The 27,065-nt window shown below is 42.4% G+C and overlaps 1 protein-coding gene across 2 annotated transcripts in view; it reads right to left on the bottom strand.

The window, feature by feature from the left end:
- The window catches only part of Dhx57 (DExH-box helicase 57), a 50,566-nt gene that overhangs the window by 11,894 nt on the left and 11,607 nt on the right, over nt 1–27,065 (bottom strand). For both annotated transcript variants that reach the window (XM_021634355.2, XM_060363992.1), the window contains exons 4-17: nt 26,270–26,458; nt 25,152–25,990; nt 22,251–22,429; nt 19,611–19,732; nt 18,144–18,339; nt 17,078–17,202; nt 14,305–14,438; nt 12,963–13,017; nt 11,114–11,322; nt 8,656–8,772; nt 5,155–5,251; nt 4,243–4,416; nt 3,296–3,496; nt 605–881 (exon numbers count right to left, since the gene is read on the bottom strand). In XM_021634355.2, the coding sequence (XP_021490030.1) occupies nt 605–881; nt 3,296–3,496; nt 4,243–4,416; nt 5,155–5,251; nt 8,656–8,772; nt 11,114–11,322; nt 12,963–13,017; nt 14,305–14,438; nt 17,078–17,202; nt 18,144–18,339; nt 19,611–19,732; nt 22,251–22,429; nt 25,152–25,990; nt 26,270–26,458 (2,914 nt within the window). The remainder of the gene's footprint in view (nt 1–604; nt 882–3,295; nt 3,497–4,242; nt 4,417–5,154; nt 5,252–8,655; nt 8,773–11,113; nt 11,323–12,962; nt 13,018–14,304; nt 14,439–17,077; nt 17,203–18,143; nt 18,340–19,610; nt 19,733–22,250; nt 22,430–25,151; nt 25,991–26,269; nt 26,459–27,065) is intronic.

The raw sequence follows: 27,065 nt of genomic DNA, 5'->3' as shown, positions 1-27,065 counted from the left end.
GTGGCGATCATTCTGCTTCTGCCTCCAGAATATGCACCATCACACCCAACTTATTTTTTTCTTTTCTATTTCTGAGACAGGGATTCTATTCTATAGCTTAGGCTGGCTTGAAAACGCTTCATAGTGGAATACAAGTGTTCCCCCCCTGTGCTGGTGATGGAGAATGAGTCTGCGCCTTTACACATGCTAGCATATACTGTACTTTAACTCCCAAATGACTAAAATACTGACTTAAATACTTTTAAGTGGTGTGCAAATTATCTTTCAATAGAGTTTTAAAGTTAATACATTTATTCATTACCTTTTGAAATTATATAGGGTATCTTGCTGGTTTACTATTTTTGATTTTTCTATAATAAGCAATAGCAAACAAAAAGTACATTATTTTAATAAGCTATACCTCCAATTTCTAAGGTTTTTTTGTTTTGTTTTGTTTTTGGAGAGGCTGGGGAATACAAATCTTCTAAGGATCAAATACCACTGTTCTGAAAATTTTCACATCCCACATAGGAACAAATTTTTAGGGGGCTCACATACGTCTGAAGTCTAAAGATTCCTTTGAGACCTGTGACATAAACTCCAATTTAGACAAACATTCACTTACAAAAGGGGACTTGAAGGCCAAGCAGGCAGCGATGGTGAGAGCAGGGTCCAGACAGCGGAAGATGGAGCCAAACAGCATCAGTTTGCCGATCCTCACGTCTACCGGCAGGGAAGCCAAGTGATAGCCGAGAGGGGTCAGTTTTTCATCCAGAGTTAAGGCTCCCAAGTCTCGCAAGCGGACTTTTGAGGCATGGAGAGAATTGATATGTGGAGGCTCAATGAACCGAGAGAACACAGACTGGAGGTTATGCGTGCTAAACATTTCTAAAATTTTAATTCTGAAAAAGAAAAGAAAATCCTAATTTATAATTTGCTATCTTTTAGAATGAAGCTGAGGGATAACTTTTGTTCCTTCCTTTTTTTTTTTTTAAGATTTATTTATTATTCCGTGTACAATGTTTACAAATGCAAATTCCAGCTTTTTCTGATTAGCCTCTTCTTTTTTATCCCAGGGAGACACCTGAATGAGGAATGGATCTGAAGGACATGTTTATCTGAGGTTTCATGTACACCTGCACGCAGGAGAGGTGGCTCTGAGCCACCATGTTGCTAGGAACTGAACTCAGGACCTTTGGAAGAGCAGCCAGTGCTCTTCTGAGCCAGCTCTCCAGCCCCAACTTTTGTTTTTTGAGTAAGAAAGAAATGCTTTTTTTTAAAAGATTGATTTTAATAATTTCTAATTATGGGTAGGAATGTCTGCATGTAGGTATGTGCAGACGCTGTCAGCAGCCAGAGCCGTAGGATCCGCTGGAACTGTGATTACTAATGGGAGCTGCGTGCTGTGTGCTGGGAACTGACCTCAGGTCTTTTGGAAGACAGCCAGGGCTCTCAATTACTAAGCTAGTTACCTCTCCAACACCCGTGCTTTCTAAAGGCACACAGTACTTCTTGGATTTGAGACAAGCAGAGGCTGCCTCCCCAGTTCTAGGAAGACAGGCAGGGCCCACACCTAGCTGCAGTGCTGGTTTAAATAAAACACTTCAAAATCTCTTGTCCTCTAGTTTTCTTAGCAATAAACTCAGAAACACTTCAAGTTCTGAACCTACCCATGCTAAAATAATTCTTTTTATAAACTTTCAAACTTTTTCTCTTAACATTCTACAAACTTTTTCTCTTAACAGGTTATGAAGGAGAATTCAAATGGTGAAAGAAGTGTTGCTACGATGTGGAAATCGTGGACACTGCTGGCGGGCATGTGACCTGGTTCAGCTGCCACGGGAGGCTCCTCAAAGAAACTGAACACAAGACTACCATCAGTCCTACTTTGTTTGTTTGTTTGTTTTTAAATTTATTATTAATACAGCATTCTGCCTGCATGTGCTCCTGCATACCAGAAGAGGGCACCAGATCTCACTACAGATGATTATAAGCTACCATGTAGTTGCTAGGAATTGAACTCAGAACCTTTGGAAGAACAGCCAGTGTTCTTAACTTCTGAGCCATCTCTCCAGCTGCTGTTTTTGTTTTTTTGAGACAGGATTTCTTAGCCCTAGATTTGCTGGAAACTCACTCTGTAGACCAGGCTGGCCTTGAACTCAGAGATCCACCTATCTCTGTCTTCCAAGTGCTGGGGTTAAAGGTGTGTGCCACCATACCACTGCCTGGTTCTTAAAAATAATATTTTTTAAGATTTATTTTTAATTAGTTGTTAAGCGTGTACCTGCATGTGGGAGTGTGTGTGTGTGTAACTATTTGATATTTGGATAAAATCTCTTACACTGCACATCCCCTCTCATCCTTCAGGAGTCAACTTCCATGGTTCTCTCAACTCCCTTCAGCTCCCTGTTTGCACCAGCACTGTCTTGGAGCAGAGCACCAGCTGCTCCAGCTGCTTTTTGTTTTTGAGACGTGCTCTTGCTGTGCACCTGATGAGGCTGGCTTCAAGGCCGGGGTCCTCCTGCCTGAGTCTCTCAGTGCTGGGATTGTAGGTGTGCACCATCCTGCCTGGCTTCTTCCTCATCTTTAAGTGTAAGGATGAACTCAGTGTTCCTGTATCCATTAGAATCCCTGCTACATGGAGGAAGAGCTATAGGGCTGGCATTATAGCACAGTGGTAGAGTGCTTGACTAGCATGCGTGACACCCTAGGTTCGATCCCCAGTGCTTAAAAAATAACGAGCTTTATACAACTAACCCTTACCCCCTTGGTTGTTTTTTTCCTACTTAACAACTGGATTAAAAAAAATTGGGTAAAAAAGCATGAGTAATTTGTATTTCTTATATATCACCAAGCAATTAAAAACAACAACAACATTGAATTGAAACTTCTTTAGGTCATGTAATATTGAATCTGTTCAACTACTCACAAAAATCCTATTTTATGACATCTGTCCATTAGTTAATAACGTGGTTGTAAGTTTTGTTTACTTTTCTCTACCTGACAAAAAGGCTGTAGATTTTTCCCCTGGTATACTGTTATGTGTATGTGTCCCCTGGCAAGTGAGGTTACTTTCCTAACTTACAAATGTATTTTTGGGCTTTATCGTAGGGCCACTTTCTGCAAATGTGAGAATTTCCATGTGCAGAAGTTAAAAGGAAAGGAAAGGGCCACACTGATGTGCTTTCTTTGCAATAAATGCGTTCATGCACTCTATTCTAAGCAAAGTGTCTTCTACTAGGAAAAAGAGAACGTGAAACTTAAGTAGAACAAGAAACACTTGGACTTTTCGGAAGCGGAGCATGCAAGATGTGACCTTAGGCACAGCTGCTCCAGTGGCACTCTCTGTACTTCTGGTATCTGCTGCTTTAAAAGGTGATGGCTGTAGTGGTGACTTGTGAAGAGATGGAAGCAGACTCCAGAGGCAACACGGCCAGCTCGGCCTTTTCTCTGCAGAGCATTGGCTTGAGACACATATGTGTCTTCTAAACTTTCCATCCCTTTGCCGGCATCGTATCTAGAAAAGGAAATACAAGATTGAGTTAGTTTGTGTGTGTGTACAAGTGGACATGTGTGTCTGTAAGCCAGAGAATAGTCTTGGCTGTAGGTCTTTAAGCACTGCGCCTGCCTGTCTGTCTGTCTCTCTGTCTTTCTGAGACAAGGTCTCTTACTGGCCTGGGGCTCTCCAAGAAGGGTAGGCTGGCTGAGCAGTGAGCGCCAGTCACCTGCCGGCCTCTCCTTCCCCAGAACTGACACACGTGCATGCCACCCCACGTGGCTTTTTCCTTTTCTTTTCTTCTCTCCTTCCTTCCCTCCCTCTTTAGCTCTCCCTATCCCCTTCTTAAGTGTGGGTTCTGGGGATTGAACGTAGTTCCTGCCAGTACTTTTTCCTGAGTGACTTTTTAGAATGTCATCAAGAGTACTGGGCAAGGTCCAGCAGTCTTACTTAAGACACCCACCTTACTCCTAGAGATCCACAGTGCTCTGTTTATGCTAGGACTGGACTAGCTAGTGCTGATTTGAGTGCCATCATATACTACTGCACATATTTTAAAAAGCATTTCCTTTCATCCAAGCATATGAAAACTCACATGGGAAAATGAATTCATTAATTCTGAGGCAAAACATTAATTTTTGGCCTTAGCTTTCATGATGCTGGCTATGGACTCTCATACAGTGTTCTTTTAAGAGCGCCTCAGCATTAACCAGTAACAGCTATGCTGTCCTATGCAGTCCGTCTGTTCCTTTACCAAAAGAGAATACCTCTTTTCTTTCATCTTCCCAGAATCGATGACATAAACGACATCATCAATGGTTATGGATGTCTCAGCAATGTTGGTGGAAATGATAATTTTTGTCACACCTGCTGGAGGTTTTGCAAACACTGCCTGCTGCTCTTCACTGGATAAAGATGAGTGCAGTGGATGAATAACACATCTAAAAGGAAGTAAAGCCACAGTGAGGATTCTGGCACGCAGCATTTAGACTGAGCCGGAGTGGGTGACTATCCGAAGCTAATTAAATGACCTCGGAGTCACCAGCACTTTGCAGTGGGAGGGCTCCTTCTCATCTTACGAAATACAGCCTTCCAGAGACAAAAACCCTGTGCCAACCTGGGAAAAGTTCTGGGTTAATTCCGCAGTAAGCCACCCAGAGGAATGAATTATTGATATAAGTTGCCAGCCTAAAACAAACTAACCATCAAAGAATCATCTTTTGCCTTAAGTCCGGGGCGGGGTGGGGGGGGGCAAATTGTGATGTAAGTTAGGATATTCATTGTTAAATTTCTAGGGAGTGTTTGTTAGCTGGCCTTGCCCTGGTATATGACTGCACACTCAGTAACTGGTGAAAAATTGTTTTCTCTCAAAATGGCAGCATGTCTTTGCTATTAATGCTGGCCTTCATCGGCTTCCCCTCCTCCTTAGAAACCTGGCAACTGAAGCTGCATGCAATATTTGCTGAGTCACTGTGATAAGTCAAGAGAAAGGTCTGTCCTTGATGGAACAGAGTAACACTTCCTGGAGCACAGACGGCTACCCATGTGAGCTGGCATAAACACACACCTCTGAGAGTGACGCCACAGTCTAAGGGGGTAAGGACCATAGGGTCCCTTCTGTTCGTCATCTTTATAGATGGCTGCAGTGGAAGACCACAGAGAAAAAGCAAGTGGCTTACCGATGACTTCGTCTGTTGTTGAACAGAGAGTTAGACTGCAGCTGTTCATAAAGCATCTTGATTTCTGCTAGCCCAGGTAAAAACACAAGGATAGCACCTGGGTATATATATATATTAAAAAAAGAGAGAGAGAGAGAGAGAAGAAGAAACTAAGATAAATGAACAAGGAAAACTAACATAGGTCATAAAATCAATAATCTGATAATTTTTCTCTTAGTTTTTCTTAGTATTTAAATAAATATGAAATCACATTTTTGTGTATACTCTGATTTAATAAGGAAAAATAGAGGAGGAGGAGGAGTACCCTTTTCCAATAGAAAACTGAGGTATAGAAAAGCAAGCCTTAAGTTATACAAGAAGCACTAGCCAAGCTATGTGTGTGTGCCCTGACACATCTGCATGTGTGTGCATGTGGGCACACATCAAAACATCTGACGCCTGAAACCAACACCGTGCAGACAGCAGACCCAGCTAAGCTCTTCAACATACTTCCTCAGGACCTGGCCATAGCTGTCTTCACAGTTATCGCTGTAGAAGAGTAATCTTTTAAGATTCTTTTGTTAATGAGATCCAGATATTTTATTGGATCTGACAAAAAGAAGCTATAACCGGTGGTCTGACCTGGTTATCTAAATTCAGATACATTTGAAAGCGACAGTATTTTCACTAGCTATGTCTTATTAACCACTGATGGCCTTTTAAATTGTCCATTAAAGACAAAAAGCAACAATGTGAGACTCTAACGTATTCTGTCCTAACGGCAGTCCCTCCCCAATAGTCACTCTCTTTTGTAGATCTCTAAGACAGCGTCACTTGGTAGTTCAGTGGTTTTGAGACCTGTGGTTCAGGCTAGCCCTGAGCCTGTGTTGACTCTCCTGTCTCCCCCACTGGGAAGAGAGATAGGAAGGAGCCTCCATATCTAGCTTTCTCTTGTGCCTCGCTCACTCAAGAAGCTGATAACCTCTTCAGTAAAGTCTCCCTTAGTCTCACACATGTAAGCAGGATGCCATGCCACCTATGAAGCATGGATGTAAAACAGGTCTCCTGAGCTCATTATTCACAGTCTTGCTTACTCTCTCCACGAAACAAGGAAGGAATTGAAACCATCACAAAAATAGAGGAGGGACAAAAGCAATCTTGCAGGTTTTTTTTTTTTTTTTTTTTCCCCACGCACATTACCTCATTTGGCCTTCACAGCCACCCTACGTAAGAAGGGTGTCAGCAGGAGACACACTACTCAGTCCTTGGCTAGGCTGGAGCTGGTAAGCTGACTGCCTCAACACAGACTTTCAGTTTCTGGCAGATCCATCCCATGCTCATCTGTGCTAAATGACACAAGACTCAGAGTGGTAAGACAGCCTGTATACAGATGGGAACTTGTCTATATTTTTACCTACTTTTTTAGGATTTAGTCTTCCCTCATGGCTTGGCCACCTGTCAGGTAGGGCTCTCATATTCACGAATATATCACTGATTCATTGTTGTTATTTTTTGAGGCCCACTACTTCTTCCCAGTGGGATTAACAGCATGTGCCATCATGCCTGGTAAATTTTGGTAATTTCTAAAATTTCTTTTTGGCTGACATGTTTTCTTTCTTTCTTTCTTCGTCTTCTTCTTCTTTTTTTTTTTTTTTTTTGTGAGACAAAGTTTTTTTTGGCTGTCCTAGATTCGCTTTTTAGACCAGGCTGGCCTTAAACTCACAATGATCTGCCTGCCTCTGCCACCCAGAATGCTGAGATTACAGGCTTGTACCATCATACCCAGCTGGCATGTTTGTTTTCAATAAGCATTTTTATTTGGAATGAAACCAGGTCACCAATCCATTGGTAATGCATTAGCAACACATGACCACTTGCCAAGAGAAGAGAAATAAGGAATTTAATCATTTACATGGCTTTCAAGTCTCCTTAGAAAACATCACGATGATTAAAAAGTCACCGAGAAAGTAGTCATTACCATGTTTTTAAGGACTGTGTAATGAGCATATAAAGTCTTTATTGATCTGTTATGTCACTCAATCAGCACCCAACCTTTCAACAAAAATTTCTTTTTGCTGGGCATGGTGGAGCACACTTTTAATCCCAACACTCAGGAGGCAGTGGCAGGTGGATCTCTGAGTTTGAGGCCAGCCTGGTCTACAAAGTGAGTCTAGGACAGCCAGGGATACACAGAGAAACCCTGTCTCAAAAAAAAACCAACCAACCAAAGAAACAAAAATGTTCCAAGAACTTTCCTAGGGGATGAGAAATTCAGGATGAACAAGAAATCCCTGATCTTTTTGTTTTTGTAGACAAGGTTTCTCTGTGTATCCCTGCCTGTCCTGGAACTCACTCTGTAGACCAGGCTGGCTTCAAACTCAAGAGATCCACCTGCCTCTGCCTCCCAAGTGCTGGGGTTAAAGGTGTGCACCACCATGCTCAGCAAAATCCTGCTCTTAAGTTTATGTTCTACTGAAGAAGATGGGTAGGTAAGCAAAATAATTTCAAGCAGTATCAAATACTAGTTCTTTTGGATGTTATGATGGAATAAGAGTGAGGACAAGATCACAGACAGCATGGGCTACAATGGGGACAGGTGTGAGGAAACCCATATGATGTGAAAGATATAGTCAAGAGAGAATCTCGACTACACTGAGGATAAGGAACTACAAGTGAGGTGACGATGGCTAGCATGGTCAGAGGACAGTAAGGAAAGGAAAAATGCTATCAGCCAAGCATGACCTAGAACGTGGGATTTTCCTCTCTCTACCTTCCAAATGATGGGGTTCCCTGCAAGTACTACCGTTTTGATTTATGAGACACTAGAGACTGAAACCAGGGTTTTCTGCATGCAAGGCAAGCACACTACCAGATCAGCTACACACACACCTTTATTTTTCCTTATTTATTTAAAAAATTATTTTTACTTATGTACACATATAAATTCTAAGTGGACCTGTGCATGTGAGTATAGGTGCCTTAGGAGACCAGAGGAACTGGATCTCCTAAGGAGCTGGAGTTACAGGAGGTTGTGAGCTGCCCAACATGGCTGCTGGAATTGAAGTCAGGTCCTCTGCAAGAGTAACAAGTGCTGTTAGCTACGGGGCCATCCCTCCAGCCTCTATTGTTAAATGTCTTTAAAGCCAACTTTTCCTGTATGTCATGATGCTGGGGGTCGCACCCCTGCTTTTACACGCTGACCAGGCGTTCCACCACTGAGCTGAACCCCAGCCCCACATGGTTTCTAGCAATAGTTGAAACAGCTTTATGCAAGATTTACTACTGTCTTCATTTCACAAAGAAATTAAAATATACAAAAGATAAGGATTTATCCACGGGAGTGAGATTCCTGAACAGTGCGAGCCTGGAAAGTCAGACTCTGGAGCGTGAGGTCTCCCCAGTGCCCTGCGGCCCTGTGTACAGTGTGCTCGGAGCTTGAACACTCAGGACCAGACTTGTAGTTTGCCAAGGAGTGAGTGTTTACTATGTGCACCATTGGGGCCAGAGAAAAGCAACGGTTACCTGGAGGGTAGGAGTGCTCGCCGTTTACAATCCACTCTAGCAAGGCCTCTATTAAATCCAGGTTAACCTTTTCAAAATCCATGACAGACATTGTCTTGATGACTGACCTGCTCACCCCTGAAAGCAAGGTAAAAGTCAGAACGATTACCCTCACACCTGGGAGGTTGGTGAGTCCAGGGTGGTTCAACGGCACAGTTATTCACATGTAAGGTACTTACTTGGTGAACTTTTTCACTGATCTACAGAGGTACATCCTCTCTCTCTCTCCCCCAAGGTGAGCCTTGTACTCAAGATGAGGATGACTGTTTTTTGAACTGCTGGTCATCCTGTCTCCATGTCAAGTGCTGGAATGTATGTGCACAGCAGCACATTTGGGCAGCACATCTGGCTTATGTGTTACTGGGGAGCAAACCAAGGCTCCCTGCCAGGCACATGCACAGTGTTAGCTGAGTTACATCCCAGCCCAAACACACTTTGTGTTTCTGCAGCGGAGACCCAAAGAGAAAGTGCTTGCCCCATTTTAAGTTTCTCCTACTTTTTCTCCTTTTCACCATCGCATATTTATTCAATGTCTAAGATCTAGAACAAAATTCAGTGAGACGCACTTTAGAAACTACTTCTAGATTCAATCAAACACTGACTTGGATTATCTGGAAGTTCAGGAAACAGTCACCAGAGGGAGACACGAACAGAGCACAGCTGTTTCATTAGCATCTTTACAACAGTGCTAAACTTTTAGGTCTCTTTGAGACAGTGACAGAATTGATGGTTCTTCCTTGAAGGATGCATGTGAATTAAAAACATCCTCAGTTCTAGGCATAGGGCCTCACACCTTTGGTCCTAACACTTGGCAGAGGCAGAGGCAGGTGGATTTCTGTGGGTTTAAGGCCAGCCTTGTCTACATAGTAAGTTTCAGGATAGCCAGGGCTACACAGTGTGACCCTGTCTTGAAACACTGCTCTTCCCCACCTTCACGCCCTGCCCTCCCTCCAAAAGAACTTCCTGCTCACTGGAGTCTCAGCAAAAGCCTCCTCAGCTCTGTGGGTCTTTCCTGAACCTGAAGCCCAGTTTCAGCTAGACCGATGCCAGAGAGTCTCGGGATCCTCCTATCTGATGGATGCGGCCTATCCCCACCTCGTGCTGAGGTTACAGGCGCTCAGTGACGTGCCTGGTTTTCATTCGAGCTCTGGGGCTATGAACTCTGGCCCCCTCGCAGGCGCAACTAACACTTTACCCACTAGCCCATCTCCCCAGTCCGATACTGACATTTTAAAGATTATTTTGCAGCAGGTTGCTCTATTTGGCTTTATCTGATATGTCACTACAATCAAAATAAATCATGCATTTTTGACTGAAATACCACAAAACAATGTTGAATTTTCAGTGAATGACTGAGGTGTGCAATCTTTGCTCGCCTCAGTATGGGTGGTTAACTTGACCATCAAGTTAAGATTCTCCCCTGTGTAACTGTTACTAATTCCCTTTGTCGTTAGGTCACTCATGAAGAGGTGTCTGAGACTACTTAAGTGTCAGGTAGATTTTACCCACCAGCTTTAGCAGTATACTTCTAAAATAACATATTTCAGCGGGGTATAATAGCAGATGCTTACAGATCCAGCCATTTGGGAGGCTGAAGCAGGCGTTTAAGACTAGCCAAAGCAATAGAGTAAAACCTCTGTCTCAAAAGATAAAAATGGAAGATGAGGCGACACCTTTAAAAATTCCTCCTTTTTAAGTTTAACTGTGGTGTTAGGGATGCCCTCCTCCTGTGGCACGCTGCACCTGGCTGCTGTCTGGCCTGCTATGCACATAATCAGAGATGAGCAGGTAGGATGTGCAAGGTTCCCGCTTTGCCTTCGTCCTTAAAGCGCTCTTCCCTAGACTTCTATCCCTTCTTCATCTTTTGTCAGAGCCTCTAACCTGTTACTCCTGCAGGGTCAGCTGCTTTTCCTTTCTCTCCATCAAAGACTTAAAAAAAAAAATCAGAAAACACTAACACCACCACCACCAACCAAGCCACACTAAAGAAAAATCAGTTGGCGGAGATGACAGCTGTACTCCTGTAATCTATGCATTAGAACTGCCTTTTTTTTTTTTTTTTTTTGTATTTTATATACAGTGGTGTTCCACCTGTATGTATATCTGTGTGAGGGAGTCTGGTCCCCCAGAACTAGAGTTGTAGACAGTTGTGAGCTGTCATGTGGATGCTGGGAGTTGAACCTGGGTCCTCTGGAAGAGCAGGCAGTGCTTTTAACCACTTAGCCACCTCCATAGCCCCAGAACTAGCCACCTCCACAGCCCCAGAACTACCATTTTGTAAGTTTAAAGTTGTTCTGACAAATTTAAGGCAATGTCACTATAAAACAAGTCCTATTTTTCTTTTTCTGGATTGTGGTGGGAAAGAAATGACAAGAAATTTTTGGCATACTTCATACTACTCCCTGAGTAAACACATTACCTTTATAGCGTATGGAGAGCTGATTAAAATCTAACTGTTGATCTGGTATCATGTCTTTGATGGCATCTTCCTCATCCTCGAGATGGAGGGAAAGTCTCAGGTCTTCCTCCACTTCTTCGAATGCAGTTCTGTTGTGTCTGGCTTTAAGCTTTTCCCTTGCCATCTTCTTCATGGAACGCATATAGGGGCTCCCATCCTGTAACACATACCTGAGGGAGGAGACAAAGTCATGTGTCTCTGTGGGTGTGTTCCTGCTGAAGAAGAAGGAAGGTATTCTCCCATGTTGTTTGTCCCCAGCAGAACGCTGCTCTGCTTCTGTGTAGCTCGTGTGTTAGCGTCTAGCGGTCCAGGATTCTGCTGCCTGTGCCCTACTTCTGGCTGGGAACACTCTGCAATGAATGCCATTGGTTCTGTCTGATGTTCTTATCTAACTCAAATATGACTATGGAGAAAAGGCCTCTCTAGGAAAACGGCACAGACATCCGGAAGACATTTGTGCTCTTCTCAGCTGCAGTGTCCCTGACTTTAATTCCTTCTCTGAGACTCTTACCTATCTCCCAAAGGCTCCAACTGTATAATTCTAAAGCAGATCATTCCACTCCGTGCAACCAAACGTAGACCAGTTCCTTTTTGAACACTGCTACAAGACCATCTTCAAACACACTGCAAGACTCTTATTAGATAGTTAAGTATTTGTTCGAGATAATGCTATTCTTATGGTGAAGGGGAAAGGTCTACATTTGCTACTAAAAGCTCTAGGTTTGAGTTCTAGGTCTGCCACTAAGTCACCATGCCATGGAACTTCCGAGACTCCATTTCAAAGGCCTTCTTTTCTCATTATTTGGGAGAACCGATTGACCTAAATGGAAATTACTTCCCCGGGAGGTCTAAAGGTTCCCCAGAGGCCCTGTGAAAGGTAAGGGCTAGGGAATAGTGAACACAAGTGGGGTTCTCTTCTTTCCTTCTACCTTGCTCACCCAGATGAATTCACGTTTTTAGTTCTCACTGCAGCCAACCTAGTTGCTGGGAACTGAACTCAAATCCTCTAGAAGAGCATCAGGTGGGCATAAGCTCACTGTGTAATTCAAACGCTCATTTCTGTATCCTCACATTTGGTTGCAATCCTTGCTCTGAGAATCTCCTATCTCCATGTTGTGTAAACACTGCTCCCCAATTGTCTCCTGATATGCCAATAGAGCAGCTTACAGCCAATTGCTGAGCAGGAGAGAGAATAGTGCTGGCTTCCTGCCAGCCGGGGAAGGAGGAGTTAGAGGAGGTAGATGATTGAACCACAGAAGTCCAGGGGACATCAGGAGAGGAGCTGGAGCAGAAAAAGCTACAAAGTGCAAGTATCTCGGAGATGTACACTGGGAGGAAGCCAGATTAGTTTAGAGGGTTAAAATAAGTAATAGCAGCTCAGTTATTGTGCTGTGAAGCTATCACTAAACAGATATAAAAGCGTCTCAAGTATTTGCATGATGGTTGGGTTAAAAGAGAAGCTGAGAAACAAACAGTTTTATAAAAACAACATTAACTGCAGCAAATGCTTTTTTGTTACTCTAGTTTAATATATTACTCTAATTCTGCAACTGGTCCTTGTAACCCAGGGAAGTGTTAATATTAATAGACCTATTTGACACATGATGGAACTGAGATGCAGAGATACTAAACAACTTGACAGACTTAGTAAGAAGTAGGACTTAAATACAAAGAGCCTGTTTACTGACAGAAAAAGGAAAAAAAAATAGAAAAGTTAAATGAAAGATGAAAGATAATTAAAAAGGAAGATTAGTACCCTGACACATTGAGGATAAACAGTAACTGTGTTTATAAAGTTTTTCTTCCTTACCTTGTCACAGCAATTGCATCCTCCAGAAAAAATTGATCAACAGGAAATGCACGACCTAGAAAAACAAGAAAACAAACTAGAAAGGCATCAGAATACCCACTAAGCTAGCTGGAAATTTTGTGTGTAGTTTGTATACGCTATCTACATATTAAAACAATACTTGGAATATGAAAGTAGTGTTTGTTCTGTGTTCTTTGAAGTACTGTGTTTCTTTGTTTGTTTTTTGAGACAGGGTCTCTCTGCATAGCTCTAGGTGTCCTGGAATTCACTCTGTAGACCAGGCTGGCCTCTGCCTCCCTGAGTGCTGGGATTAAAGGCATGTGCCACCAATGCCCACCTGGTAGGTCTAAGCTCTAATGAGTAGAGAGAGAAGAAATGGATAGGAAAGAAACGATAATTTTCTAATGGGATTTTTCAAAGCTTATTATACTGTTTCTTCCTTCCATCCCCAGAAACTTTAAACATTGAACACTGTATTCTCTACCCAGCTTCCTTCTTTTCATCTGCTGTAACCACTTGCCAAACAAGCTCCAATGATGCTATCACTTCAGTCAGTGTTTCCAAATTTCCCTGTGGTAATCAATCAATTATAAAAGGACAGGCCCAGGCTCAGATTGGTAATTATTCCACAATGGAACTGTGAAAGCACCGAAAAACAAAACAAAACAAAACGAAACAAAACAAAAACACCACCATTCTATTCAACATTTTTCTTTTCCTTTCTTTCTTTCTTTCTTTCTTTCTTTCTTTCTTTCTTTCTTTCTTTCTTTCTTTCTTCCTTTCTCTTTCCTCTTTCTCTCTCTCATGTTTTTTTGAGACAGGGTTTCTCTGTGTAGCACTGGCTGTCCTGGACTCACTTTGTAGACCAGGCTGGACTTGAACTCACAGATATCCACCTGCCTCTGCGTCCCAAGTACTGGGATTAAAGGTGTGTGGCACCTTTACTGCCTGGCCCAACTTTATTTTTTTTTTTCAGAGTAGACCAGTATGTGGAAATTTAGCACAATTCATAAGTGAACAAGTATGGTATAGGTAGGCATATCTTCCCTCCTTATGACAGATTATTCCTAAAAACATACATTTGGATGTTGTGCACAATTGAATGTTAGAAATTCTAAGAACTAAGACTTTGAAAGGGTTACATACAAAATTAAAATCTGGCAAGTGGATGAACTACCTACTCACCAGCTGCTTTATATTGGGCTGTTTTGTTGTAAATGAGCCCCTTCTCTGGAGACAGGCAGGGATGCTCGTGTTTTGAATGACTCTGAGGTTGTGACCCCTGCTACTTTAGAGGGGCGCACGGCAGTGGAGTGAGGCTGGTGAGCAGTGTGGTCTGTACCTGGTATAGTGATAACTGGGCAGTAGCTGAAATACTTCGAGAAGAGCCCGGCGTCCAGAGTTGCACTCATGAGAATGACCTGGAGGGTGGGTCTCTGCGTCACGATGTCCTTCAAAACCAGCAGTAAGAAGTCACTGGAGACAAGAAAAGACACCTGAGTTCTGGACACATGCAACATAGGAAAACTAATGACTTTTGTGTATTTGAGGATTTAAAACTTAGAGGAAAAGTGTGAAACTCAATGTGCCACAGTCCTGGTTGAGAACAGTTCAGAATTTAAAAATACAAAACAGCAGTCCTCTTCAATTAAATTCAGTGCAGTACCAATTAAAATACAACAGGCATTATCACTGAGGTTGATCATTCTGATTCAAAAGGCACACACAAAGATTTTCATTATGAGCAAAGACACAGAAGAGGCTAAGTGTAACAGTCTTTAGTCTAGGGAGCGGCAGGCAGCTGCTAAAAGGATAAGCTAGAAGTCTAGATAATGACGCAATCCCTCTTGAGCTTACCGTTAGTGAAAACACGATGCACGTTACAGAATAGCAGTACTCCAATCAACATTCTTAACTGGTGTACGCTAGCCCCCTCTTCCCGCAACCTACGATCAACGCAGCTGACTCCTGCTTCCAGTTAAGTGCGCCATTCTACTCAAAATCCCCCCGTGACTCTGAGCAGTGCTTACGAACATGGCCCTCTGCAGCGTGGTCTGGGCTCCACCGTCATTCCCTTCTCTCTCCCGCCTACCAGGCTTCAGGACTCCACTCTTGCTGTCCTTGAGGAATGCAGCTCAAGGTCTTTGCACGAGTAACATGCCAGAATGAGTTTCTGCCAGCCATTCACACAGATGGCCCCTCGTTTCCTTCAAGCCTTTACTGAAAACATGCCCAGCAAGGCCTTCCTTGGCTAACCTACTTAGAATTTCCAAGGAAGCCCACTTCCCACCATGCATTTCTTACTCCCTTTCCCCTGGTGTACCTTTTTTTCTTAGAACTTAACACTCTATATTTTACTTATTTACTTTATTATTGGACTCCCTTACCGGTTAGAATGTAAACTCTCATCAGCCGAGGGCAGTGGCACATGCCTGTAATCCCAGCATTAGGGGAGGCCAGTCTAGTCTACAAAGAGAGCTCAGAACCACTAATGCTACACAGAGAAACCCTGTCCCTTCCCCCCCTTTTGCTCACCACACCAATGTTCAGGACACACCAAATGCTCAATGAGAATTTACTAACTTACAAAATAAACACATATTTCAAGGAGAAGAAACCATTTTGAAAACAAAAGATTTCTAACAAAGTAGCAGTCTTTTTGTTCATGTATTTTCTGTTTGGTTTTTGGAGACAGAGTTTCTGTGTAGCCCAGGCTGTCCTAGAACTTGCTCTGTAGACCAGGCTGGCCTTGAACTCCGCCTGCTTCTGCCTCTTTAGTGTTGGGATTACAGGCATGTGCCCCTATAGCCCTACTTCTGTTGAGTTCTTAGAAACATTTTATTATGTGCATCTTTTCTTAAGTTTCAGAATGTCATTTTCAGCGTCTCTAGTCCACTAAGTTTACTTTAGATCTTTTCTTCTCAGATATTTATAATAACTTTTTTGGAAGCCCTACAACCTTTCTTTTCTACTTATTTGCCACTGTTTTAGCATATCATCTAGATGACAAACTGATTAACATTATGTATCTATGTGGCTCTTGCTCAGCTTCTAAAAATATTTTATTTTATGTATGTATGTATGTACATATGTATGTATGTTTTTTTGACACAGGGTTTCTCTGTGTAACAGTTCTGGTTGTCTTGGAACTCACTTCATAGACCAGGCTGGCCTTGAACTCACATAGATCTGCCTGCCTCTGCCTCCCAAGTGTTAAGATTAAAGGTGTGTGCCACCATGCCTGGCTCAAATATATATATATATATATATATATATATATATTTTTTTTTTTTTTTTTTTTTTTTTTTGAGACAGGGTTTCTCTGTGTATTCTTGGCTGTCCTACACTCACTTTGTAGATTAGGCTGCCCTTGAACTCACAGACATCCACCTGCCCCTGCCTACCGACTGCTGGGATCACAGGTGCCACCAGGCTCATGCTAGAAAATGGTTTTTAATGATTTCTAATTCATTAAAATAAGTTAAAAATGCCTTATTATGATTTATAAGGCTTTTGAAGATTTGGCTCCTGTTTCTTCTCCTTCCTGCTGTCTTCTCTTTTACTTAATACTCCCCAGCCATTTTGGCTCTCCTCAGTTCAGGCCTCACCAGGCCCAATCCCACTGCAGAATTTCCATCTGTGCTATCTTTGTTCCCAACTGTTAGATGGGATTCCTGTTCATACTTCAGTTTATTAATTAGAGTCATTTCTTCAGAAATGTGGTCTCCGAATATCTTACGGTGTCATTTTCCATGGCTTCTCATTTCTTTTTGCTCTCAGACTGTGAAGATGAGAGGAATTACTTATGCTTGTATCCCTAGCAACTACACTCCTAGGCACTTCATGTTGGTGCTATCAATTCATGAATGAATGCGTACAGCATGATCAAAAGAACAAAGGCAGCACATATGGACCGACCCTCAGGGACAGCATGTTGCCCAGGAGGCTCTCTTATGATGGACTTGCCCTCTCCAACAACTGTGCTACAGATCTTGGACATCAGAAAGCCGTTTCTCTCATCACTACTAAGTCTATGAAACTCAACTGGAAGCAGGTAACAGTTTTCAGCCATGTCTTCATTTTGCAGGTGTCCACGGGGAAAACCTCCCTTTTACCTTTCTTCCGTCCTCTCGTGAACTTCATCCACAATGATGTGGGAGACTCCCTGCAGAGTCGCATCTCCTTCCAGCCTCCTCAGCAGCACGCCTGTGGTGCAGTACAACAGTCTGGTGGCTGAGGACTTATAAGAAGAGAGCACGGTCACGCATTAATGAGACTTTGAAAAAGCAACTGCTGGCAAGCCAAACTGAACGAGCAGGAATGAACAGCATCGGGACCGCCAGCAATTCCATGTAAGACAAAAGAGTACGCGCTTCTACCCAAGGTCAACAATACATCCTCTTCTCCATATTAAAACTGCAAGTTTAAGACTTCACAAAAAACACCCAAGTACTGTTATAAAAACTTTTGTTGTTTTCTGAGACAGGGTGCATATTGTCCTTGGTGTCCTGGAGTTTGCTACGGAGACCAGGCTGGCCTAGACCACAAGTCCTTCTGCTTCTGCCTCTCAAGTGCTGGGAGTAAAGGTGTGTGCCACCAGGCCTGGTTCTAAAACATTTCTTCAAAGTGGTTATTTAAATCAAGTCTACATTCGCTTCAGCTTTAACAGCAAGATCACATCTGCTAATTAAGAATAAAAAAAAGGGCAGGAGAGATGGCTCAGCAGTTAGCACTTGTTCTTTTGGAGGACCCAGGCTGGATTCTCAGCACCTACATGGCAGCTTACAAGCATCCATAATCTCAGTTCCAGGGGATCCTGTGCTCTTTTGGCCTCTGCAGACACCAGGCATGTACAAGGTCACGGACATACATGCAGGCAAAACATTAATATATATAAATATAATATACTATAAATAAAGTATATATATATATACATATATATATAATAAATCTAAAAAAGGTCTGAAAAAAAGAATTAAAAACCTATATAAAGCATATTTGGTGCAACCAGATAAGAGTTCTTACCTCAGAATATCTCAAGGGATTTCAACCCCACTGATGGTGATTATCAACAAACAGCAGGTCCATGTCCCCACTGGCCTGTCAATCTCCAGCCCTCCCAGTCTTTATAGCTGAAAACAGTGGATTCCTATCACCATGAAGCGAGCAGAGGATACATACCTTGACACTTTCCAACCGGATCTGGTACCCCACGCTCAGACCCACCCTTTCTGCTCTTTCTTTGGCAACGCGTTCAGCAACAGAGACTGCAGAGATTCGTCGGGGTTGGGTACAGATGATATTCGCCACCCTCTCAGGCGGCCCATTCAGAGAATTATCCAGAATAAACTGTGGAATCTGTGTGGTTTTTCCACATCTGTATGTCAAAACAAAGGAGTCCTAAAATGAAGTTTTCAAGGACTAGTTAACAAAGCAATCACAGGCAACAAGGAATCCATGCTCCCTAGAGCCATGCTGCTCAGCTAGCGCCTAACACTACCCCCTACTCAGTGCCCAGGCCTGATACATCCTAGGAACAGGGCACCGAATGACAGTCTAATGTCATTGATAAAATAAGGGCTACGAAGAAGACGCAACTAAGATCTCTGGGGATGTGAGCTCTACATATGGGTCCAAGAGAAAGAGAGTACTTGCTTATGGTTTAAGTATTCTAGGCAGCTTGGAGAGATGGTTCCATGGGTAAGAGTGCTTGCTGTGGGGCACGGAGACCCGAGTCCAAATCCTCAGTACTCAGGCAAAAAGCTGGACATGGCTGTGCAAGCTCCTGTAACCGATGTTGGGGTAAGGAGGGGGACAGAAGCTTAATGGACAATGTGGCTTGCTGGCCTCTAGCCTAGTTGCAGGTCCAGTGAGACCTTGTCAAAAGACTAAAGCAGAGAGTGATAGAGCAGGACATCTGACTCCTCCTGTGGCCCCGGTACACATGAGCTTGCACACCTGTATGTTCAACAGCCCCATACAAATGCACTTTATTTTCTTATCTTTGATGTGGCTTGATTTGGCTATAAATGGACTGAAATAAAAAGACATGAGAAACTGAAGATATAAAATTACAATCTTAATTGAGTCTTAGCACAAATATAATAAATCTTTGTGTGACCCTCAATAAAAAATAAAATTATGCCTGGGTGTTGTCCTGGATATGCATGTTTGCATTTTATTTTATCTTAATTTAATATTTGCTTTTATAGAAAGAATAGATCAGGAAAAAAAATGTTACTTAAGTTGTTAAAAGAAAAAAAAACAAAACACAACAGGCTTTCGAGAAAGTAGGATGACCGCAGAAGACATGCAGCTTGCAAGCTGTTAGAGCAGAGCTCTCTTCTAGTTAACAGTGAGCCTCATGAAAACCTGCAGCGATGCCTTCTGCAGTAAAGGAACCTCAGGGCAGAGGATGCATCTACAGAGTGAGTTTCTGAGCTCCGTCTCTAGGGGTTTGTAATTTGGTCCCGAGACTACAGAAGACAACCATCTTCATGGAATTCCATTTAATATTTGACAGAGAAAATAAGACATGCAAGTGACGTCAGCTACAGATTTTCTTTTAAAGCATACCTGGTTATGGTAGCCAGCGCTCCTGGCCTACATGTACACTAAAGCTACACTTGAAGGAAGTCACTTTCTTACCCGGTCATACCACTTATGACAACCACTTGGTGCTTGCTCAACAATTTAAGGATGGTGTCTCTTTCTTCCCAAGCAGGCAGTAATTGTCTTTCTTGCAGAATTGAGTGGAACTGTCTGGAAGCCTAATAAAAATCAAGGAGAAGGCAGCAGCTGAGTTACTTTCAGTTACCTTTCACAAAACTCAACTTAGAATCCCACGATGTGGTACATCCTCTCTGCTTTCTTTAGCAATCTGCTCTCATAGTTCAGTCACCCCAGGCCTGACACAGGGGACTTCAGATGGAAGGCTGGGGCTATAAGCAATGGAATCTGTTCAGTTTTATATCTAAATAGACTGAAAGGTATAAACCCCTCTTGCTTAGCACGTATCCGATCCTTCCCAATGAGACTATTTATGTCAGCAGTACAAGAAAAATTTGTGTGTCCACAGAACAATTCATACATGCATTGTTCAAAACAGTAACTCTAGCCACATGGAGCTACTGAACCCTTGAAATACAGAATGCTCCTCTGAGGACCTGAACTTATTTTAATGAGTAAATTTAAAATGTAAATGGACAGAGCTAGTTAGGAACTATGGCAAGAGACAACATAGCTCTATATCATATCAGACTTTCCCTAGGTCAATAATAAGAGCAATTGCCAAAGCTTTCTTTTCGGCCATTCATCATAACTATGTAAATCAGTTTAACAACTAAAGGTCAATACTCTGAACACTGCATTGTATGCAGGTACTAGGGGGAAGAGAAGATGGATTGTGGACAGTTAGTAGGTATAGGGGTGAATTTACATAGGAGGGAAACTTTTAATGTTCTATAGCATAGCAAAGACTGCAGCAGGATGAACAGAAGCTCAGTGTCATTCTGTGCTACACAGTAACTTCTGGCCAGGCTGGACTAGAGACCCTGTCTTTAAAAATAATGATTTTTTTTGGGGGGTGGGGGGCATATATCAAAATAGCTAGCTAAAGGATTTTTTGAATGTTCCCAAAGAATTGCAAAATGTCTCCCTAATCATACCATATCCATGTATTGAAATGTCATACTTACAAGTGTGTATATGTCAACTAAAAATAAAATTTTAGATTTGGAAAGACAGTTCAGTGGTTAGAAGCCTGTACTGCCTTTTCAGAGAACCAGAGTTCAGTTCTCAGCACCCGCACCAGGTGGCCCATAAGCATTGTTAAGGCTAGTTCCAGGTGCTGTAACGCCCTCTTCTGATCTATGAAGGTATCTGTACACATGTGGGGCACATACACTCACACAGATACACACAAATGAAGAAATAACAATAATCTTTAAAAATAAAATAAAAATTTAAAAATGAAATTTAAGTTGGGCTATAGTGGTGTACTCCTTTAATCCCAGAACTTGAGAGGCAGAGGCAGGCAGAGCTCTGAAAGTTCAAGGCTAGCCTGGTTCCAGGACAGCCAGGGCTACACAGAGAAACCCTGTCTCAAAAAAACAAAAAACAAAACAAAACAAAAAAGAAAAAGAAAAAGGATAATTGCTTATACTTTGGGACAATATAATACTATATTAATGTCATTTCCTGCAAATAATTTTATCATATAGATCTGTCATAATAATTAAATTGACTAAATAATTTTTATGTCTCTACTATTTTCTTATGGTATGATTATATACATTTTGATGCTCTATGGGCATTACAGATATTAATATAATACAAACAAATATAAAAATTACAGAAGGGTCTTAAACATCATTTAATCTAATCCATAAATTCATTCAGTAGCTAAGCTGTTGCAAGATATCTGATAGCACTATGAACCCCGGGACTGTATTGTTTACTGGGAAAACCTGTTCCTCGTTGTGGTGAAGCTCAGCCCTAGCACACACCTTTAATCCAAGAGCTTTCAGCTTAAGTATTATAAACAGAATTAAATAAGTCAACCCTAGGTCAAGAGCAAGCAACCAGTTGACACGGAGTCAACATAGGAAAAAACAGAGAATAAGTAAGAGGAAGTCAGTAGGATGGACAGAGATAGGCACAGGAAATAGAAAGTAGGGACATTTGAGTTTGAGAGATTTTGGAGATGGTGTGGGGAAGGAGGTTTCCCTCTTTTGGGCCATTGTCTGAGGAGGAAGGTCAGCTGGGAGCTTTTTCTGCCTCTCTGAGCTGGCAGGCTTTCACCCCAGCATTGTTGGCAAAACTGAATGAGTGAGATTTTGTTAATGGGAGCCTATGAAATGAAATATGAGTCTTTCCCTACTCCTCTTAGATATGAATTTTCTTTTCTTTCACAGCATTAGGATTCCCTTCAAATATTAAATTAGCTATTACTGTGGCAAAGGTAAATGGTTCTGAGAATATTTGGTACACACACACATCTGGCATTTGCCAGCTGAGGAGTGTCCCCAGAGTACCTAGCGCACACACCTAAATTTGCTGCAGCATGCAGAAAAGTCGAGCCACTCAGGGAGAGAGTGGTTGCACAACTGTGGCTATCTAGCAAGATCTTGTCCCAAAAGGCCAAACAACAACAACAACAAAACAAGAAGGAAGAAAAATAGAAGGAGGGAAGGTTGAAGAGGCGAGAGAAGGAGTTTCAACCATTCAGCATGAACCAGAAGCTAGGAGGATGGGTAGCCCAGCCCTCAGGAGGTGCTGCTCCCGTACCTGTTTCATCTGGAACTGCCTGCAGATCTTGGCATTCTCAGCATATATGGACTTTTCTGGCCAGTCATATCTTTTGTAATTCTTTTTCTTAAAGTTCACATAGCTTTCATTCTCCACTATTACTGATATAGGACCTTCATACTCATCTGCATCGTCCTCCAGGTCTGATAATATCTCTCCTTGAATGGAGTAGAAGAAAACATTTTCAATTTGCCCTTTCTTTAGGAAAGGGAAGACAGTCATTGACAAAGTAACAACTACAACATCGTAAGACAGAGAAAAAGCTTCAATGAAACAGGTTCCTTCATTTCATACTATTTCTACGCAGGAACATAAAATGCTAAGAGAGCTTTCCTCAGGACTAAATGGTGCTATTAAATCAAGTAATAACAAAGCTTTTGCTTGTTTGCTTTTCAAGACAGGGTTTTTTTTTTTTTCAAGTAGCCTGGAACTTGCTCTGTAGACCAAGCTAGCCTTGAATTCAGAGCTCTACCTGCTTCTGCCTCCCAAGTGCTGGGATTAAAGGCGTGTACCAAAAACAAAGCTCTCAATTCAAGGAATTACTAGCGGCTACTTGCAAGTATACCCTAAATGCAATGGCATAAAGTGACCCAAATGTTTGTGAAATGATGTACTGTTCAACCAAATGTGGTCTATCCATGTAATGAAATGTCCCTCAACAACAAAATGGAGTAAATACATACAATAACATGAATGAGCTTTGAAAACATCATGCTAAGTGAAAGAATCTAGCTTCCAAAAGCTTATACCATATGAATCCCTTTTTTGTTTTTCAAGACAGGGTTTCTCTGTGTATCAAGCCTTGGCTATCTTGGACTTGCTTTGTAGACTAGGCTGGCCTCAAACTCACAGAAATCCATCTGCTTCTGCCTCCCAAGTGCTGGAATTAAAGGCATGTGCTACCATGCCCAGCTTATATGAGTCCATGTCTATGAAATGTATAAAATAGGCAAAATTGTGAACTTACACTATGGAATAATACTTATTAGGGCTGATGAGTACAGGTTTATTTTAGGGTAATCAGTAGTGGTCATGATTACGCAACGGCTCTGCCCAACAGCTGATGGAAACAGATGCAGAGACACACAACCAAACACTGAGTGGAGTGCAGGGAGTCCTGTGGAAGAGTGAAGGGAAGACAGGATCTAGAGGGACAAGAAGACCCACAGAGCCCAGGGGGCTGTGGAGACTGAAGCACCAACCAGGGACCACGCATGGACTAGGCCTAAGGCCCCTACACAGATGTACAGGCTGGGCAGCCTTGTCCTCATTTGAGTTCCCTAGTAAGGGGAAGAGGGGCTGACTCTGACATGGACTGTTGCCCGCTTTCAGATGACCGCCCCCTGGTGGGGCCACCTCACAGGCCACAGCGGGAAGGGGGTGTGCTCAGTCCTGATGTGACTTGATAAGCTGGGGTGGGGAGGAGGGTGAGTGGGTGGGGCTACCCTTCAAAGAGGAGTAGGGGAGGGGAGATAAGGGGAAACAGGGAGGGAGGGAAGGATCAAGGGGAGAGGAGGGAATGGGCTATGACCAGAATATAAAATGAATAAATTAAAAATGAAAATTTAAAAATATATATATAAGAAAAAACTTACTGAATGATATCCTTTAAACAGGTAAATTTTATGGTATATAAATTACATCTCAGTAACGTTTCTGAAAAGTCAGACTAGGGGTGTAGCTTAGTATGCTTGCCTGGCATGAGAAAAGCCAGAGGTTCAATTCCTGGCACCACCAACTCCCCCCGCACCAAACAAAAACAAAAGCAAAAGTCAAAACAAACAAACAAGCAAAAAAACAACCAACCAAACAAAAGAAACAAATTCCTATGACATATAGTTTGCCATTTTCAAGGGACACATTCAAGTACCATGTCCTAGAAACTTGTGCAGGAGTGGGTAGGGGGCTTGGGAAGGCCACCTAGCTACTTATCCAGCATCCACCAGGCTCACTGTTCTGTACTGAACTGACATTTATCAGGAAACTCTCCATTCACCCCTTCCCCGAGGTGCTGGGGTTTAAGCCTAGAACCTCAGGCATGCCGGGCAGTCTCGGCTGCTGAACTATGTATCTCTATCCCTTGGCCAGGAAACTCTTCTTTATTTTACAGATGAGTGCTCTACGTGTAGGTCACTTGCATGCCAGAAGAGGGCATCAGATCCCAGTATAGATGGTTGTGAGCCACCATGTGGTTGCTGGGAATTGAACTCAGAACCTCTGGAAGAGCAGACCGTGCTCTTAACCACTGAGCCATCTCTCCAGCCCCAGGAAACTCTTATGAAAGATGGAAAATTGCATTTTTCCTGAAAGATAGACAATAAATGAAAGTAAATCTTTTGATGAATGCTCAAGAGGAATTTGTGGTATAAGACTCTCCATGACAAAGCCAGATAAAACCAGGAGCCTACATATGCATTTGTATTTAAGGATTCATAAAGACAACATTATTTTGATTTTTTTTAACCAGCCTAGAATACTAAAAAACAAACAATCAAACAAACAAAACCCAGGTGGATCTCATATATAAGAAGTAAACATGAAACCAAATGAAATGAGAACAACTTCCTGAGTAAGTGTCTTAAGGCCTCTCTGACCTCAGTCTGCAGTGAGCAACAGGGCAGGCCCTTATCCAGCTGGCCAGCACTGCCCATTCTCTGTACAGTTACAATCAACTTACGCATCGCCCCAGACTTTCTCTCTAGGGGGTTCAACCAAAGTATCACAGCTGGGACCCACAGCACAATGACCAGTCAGGAGATTCCTGTCTCTCTGTGTTCAAGGTCACCAGAAATCCTCATCCAGCCTCAAAATATTTTACTTTTAAACTAATCGTTCTGAATGCTGAGCCCATCCTGCGCCTAAGATGAACATTTTACGTACCTTCTGGAATTTGGTTTGAAAGAAAAGAATTACTTGGGATCCCTGGTTTGCAGTAGGCAGGTTTACTTATCCTGGTCTCGGAAGGTACTGGAGGGACGTTCACAGGAGGAGCACTATACTTGTGTTGAGTGTGTGTTAGTAACTTGACAATCTCAGACTCGTCCTCTAAGAGGGTTATCAAAGAATATACAACAGGTTCTGAAGTTTCTGCGAATTCCAAGGCCTTGCCATAAAGGAACTCAGAAATATGTAAACGACAAACCAGAGGTAGGTTCTCATTGGTGGAGCAAAATGCCACAAGGGGAGCTTGGTAGGGGTATTTGTGGTCTTTAGAAAAGCGGATCTCAAGCTCGTAAAGAAAAGCTGTATCGTCCTCAGCATTAAGATGAGAATCATCTACGTTTCTTTCTGTTCTTCCAATGATTTGATTTGGGGGCACTTCATGTTTGAATTTGCATTTTGATCCAAATTTACAATTTCCTTTGAGGTAAAATCTACAGGTTTCAGGTGAAGCGTCCCGTACATTTTTGGTACCTTCCTTTTGCTTAGACTTGCAGAATTTATTTGTCAGATATTCCAGCTCCAGTCCAATGGTCCAGACTCTGTTCTGAACTCTTTCTATAAATTTTTCTCCACAGATGGACTTGAGAGCAAGCGCCTCCTCCTGTCTCTGCTCCACACACTCATTCAAGCTTATTTCAACAGCTGCCTTGGAGAGGTTCATCCTCTCTCCAAAGGTCTCCGAAAACCACTGCTGGAGAAGGTGCTCTAGGGCTGCCCCCAAATCTCCATCACAAATCCTCAGGGCTAGCTGACAGTGTTCAGTGTGGAAACCATACCTGCCAAGGGCAAAATGTGACAAAAACGCTATGTAAAGTCTTCACATCACTGACCTGAAATTCACTTAAATACACGACTATGAGGTTGTAAGTGTGGACAGCTACAGTCTGTATTTGGAAAAAGCATCTCTGGTAACACTAATCCCTCCATCTTAAAAGACACTTTTAGGCCTACTGGGCTCTGCTGGCACTGCCATGATGGGACCCCCACAGAGAAGATGCTTGCGTTTATAATGTGACTTAGTTGCCTTGACTTCCGTAAGTGATAGGAATGGTCACCTGGAAAGTTTCTGCAGCGCCACTGGTGAGACCGGAGGTTCTGGAGTAGGAGACTCTACTTCTTCTGGGCCAATATAGTCCCAAGGGCTGCAGTCATGGAGAAAGGCAGGCCCTTGTCCAGCCGGCCAGCACTGCCCATCAGCACACTCAGGCTCGTCATCTTCCTCCTCCTCCTCAGAGATGTCTCTTCTAGAGAAGAGGACATTTTCAGGTATTGGATGTTAATGTCTACTTATTTCAGAGAAAAATTCAGCAAGTTTTTTCTTGAATGAACTAAATGAACTAAAAATTTAATTCAAAGAGCCGAGGACATGAGACCCCGATTGCTCTTCAGCTGCTGGCTTAATCTTATAGTGAACTGTTAATTTCTGTCTTGGGAAATGACACTTCTTAGGTACACCACACCACCAGGTTCTGTGGAAAGTCATTTATAGAAACAAATTCTTTTTAGCTTTTCAATAATCCTGATACGTTTTAATGGAATCCCCATTTTTCAAATAATCAATTAAACCTCACATAGGATTGGTAACTAAGGTTACACAGAAAGGAGCAACACAATTTTTACCCTAGTGGCCTAAGCTCAGAGCTTACATCTCTCCCTCTTATTCATAGATACTATGCCTGCCTTTTTTTTTTTTTCTGTTTAACATATGACCCTCTTTTCTGAGTCTGAGACAAACAAGTTTTGTAGAGGACAGAACGTTTTCTATTCCTGAGTGGCCACTAATTCTATCAAAGCATGTATTCACTTATTGAGTTGCTGAGGATGGAGTCTAGGCAAATGAATCCTGGTTTC

This window comes from Meriones unguiculatus, chromosome 1, assembly GCF_030254825.1.
Source record: "Meriones unguiculatus strain TT.TT164.6M chromosome 1, Bangor_MerUng_6.1, whole genome shotgun sequence".
Classification (NCBI taxonomy): Eukaryota; Metazoa; Chordata; class Mammalia; order Rodentia; family Muridae; genus Meriones; species Meriones unguiculatus.
The sequence above is the reverse complement of the archived record's forward strand: the minus strand, read 5'-3'. Positions and strand labels throughout refer to the sequence as shown.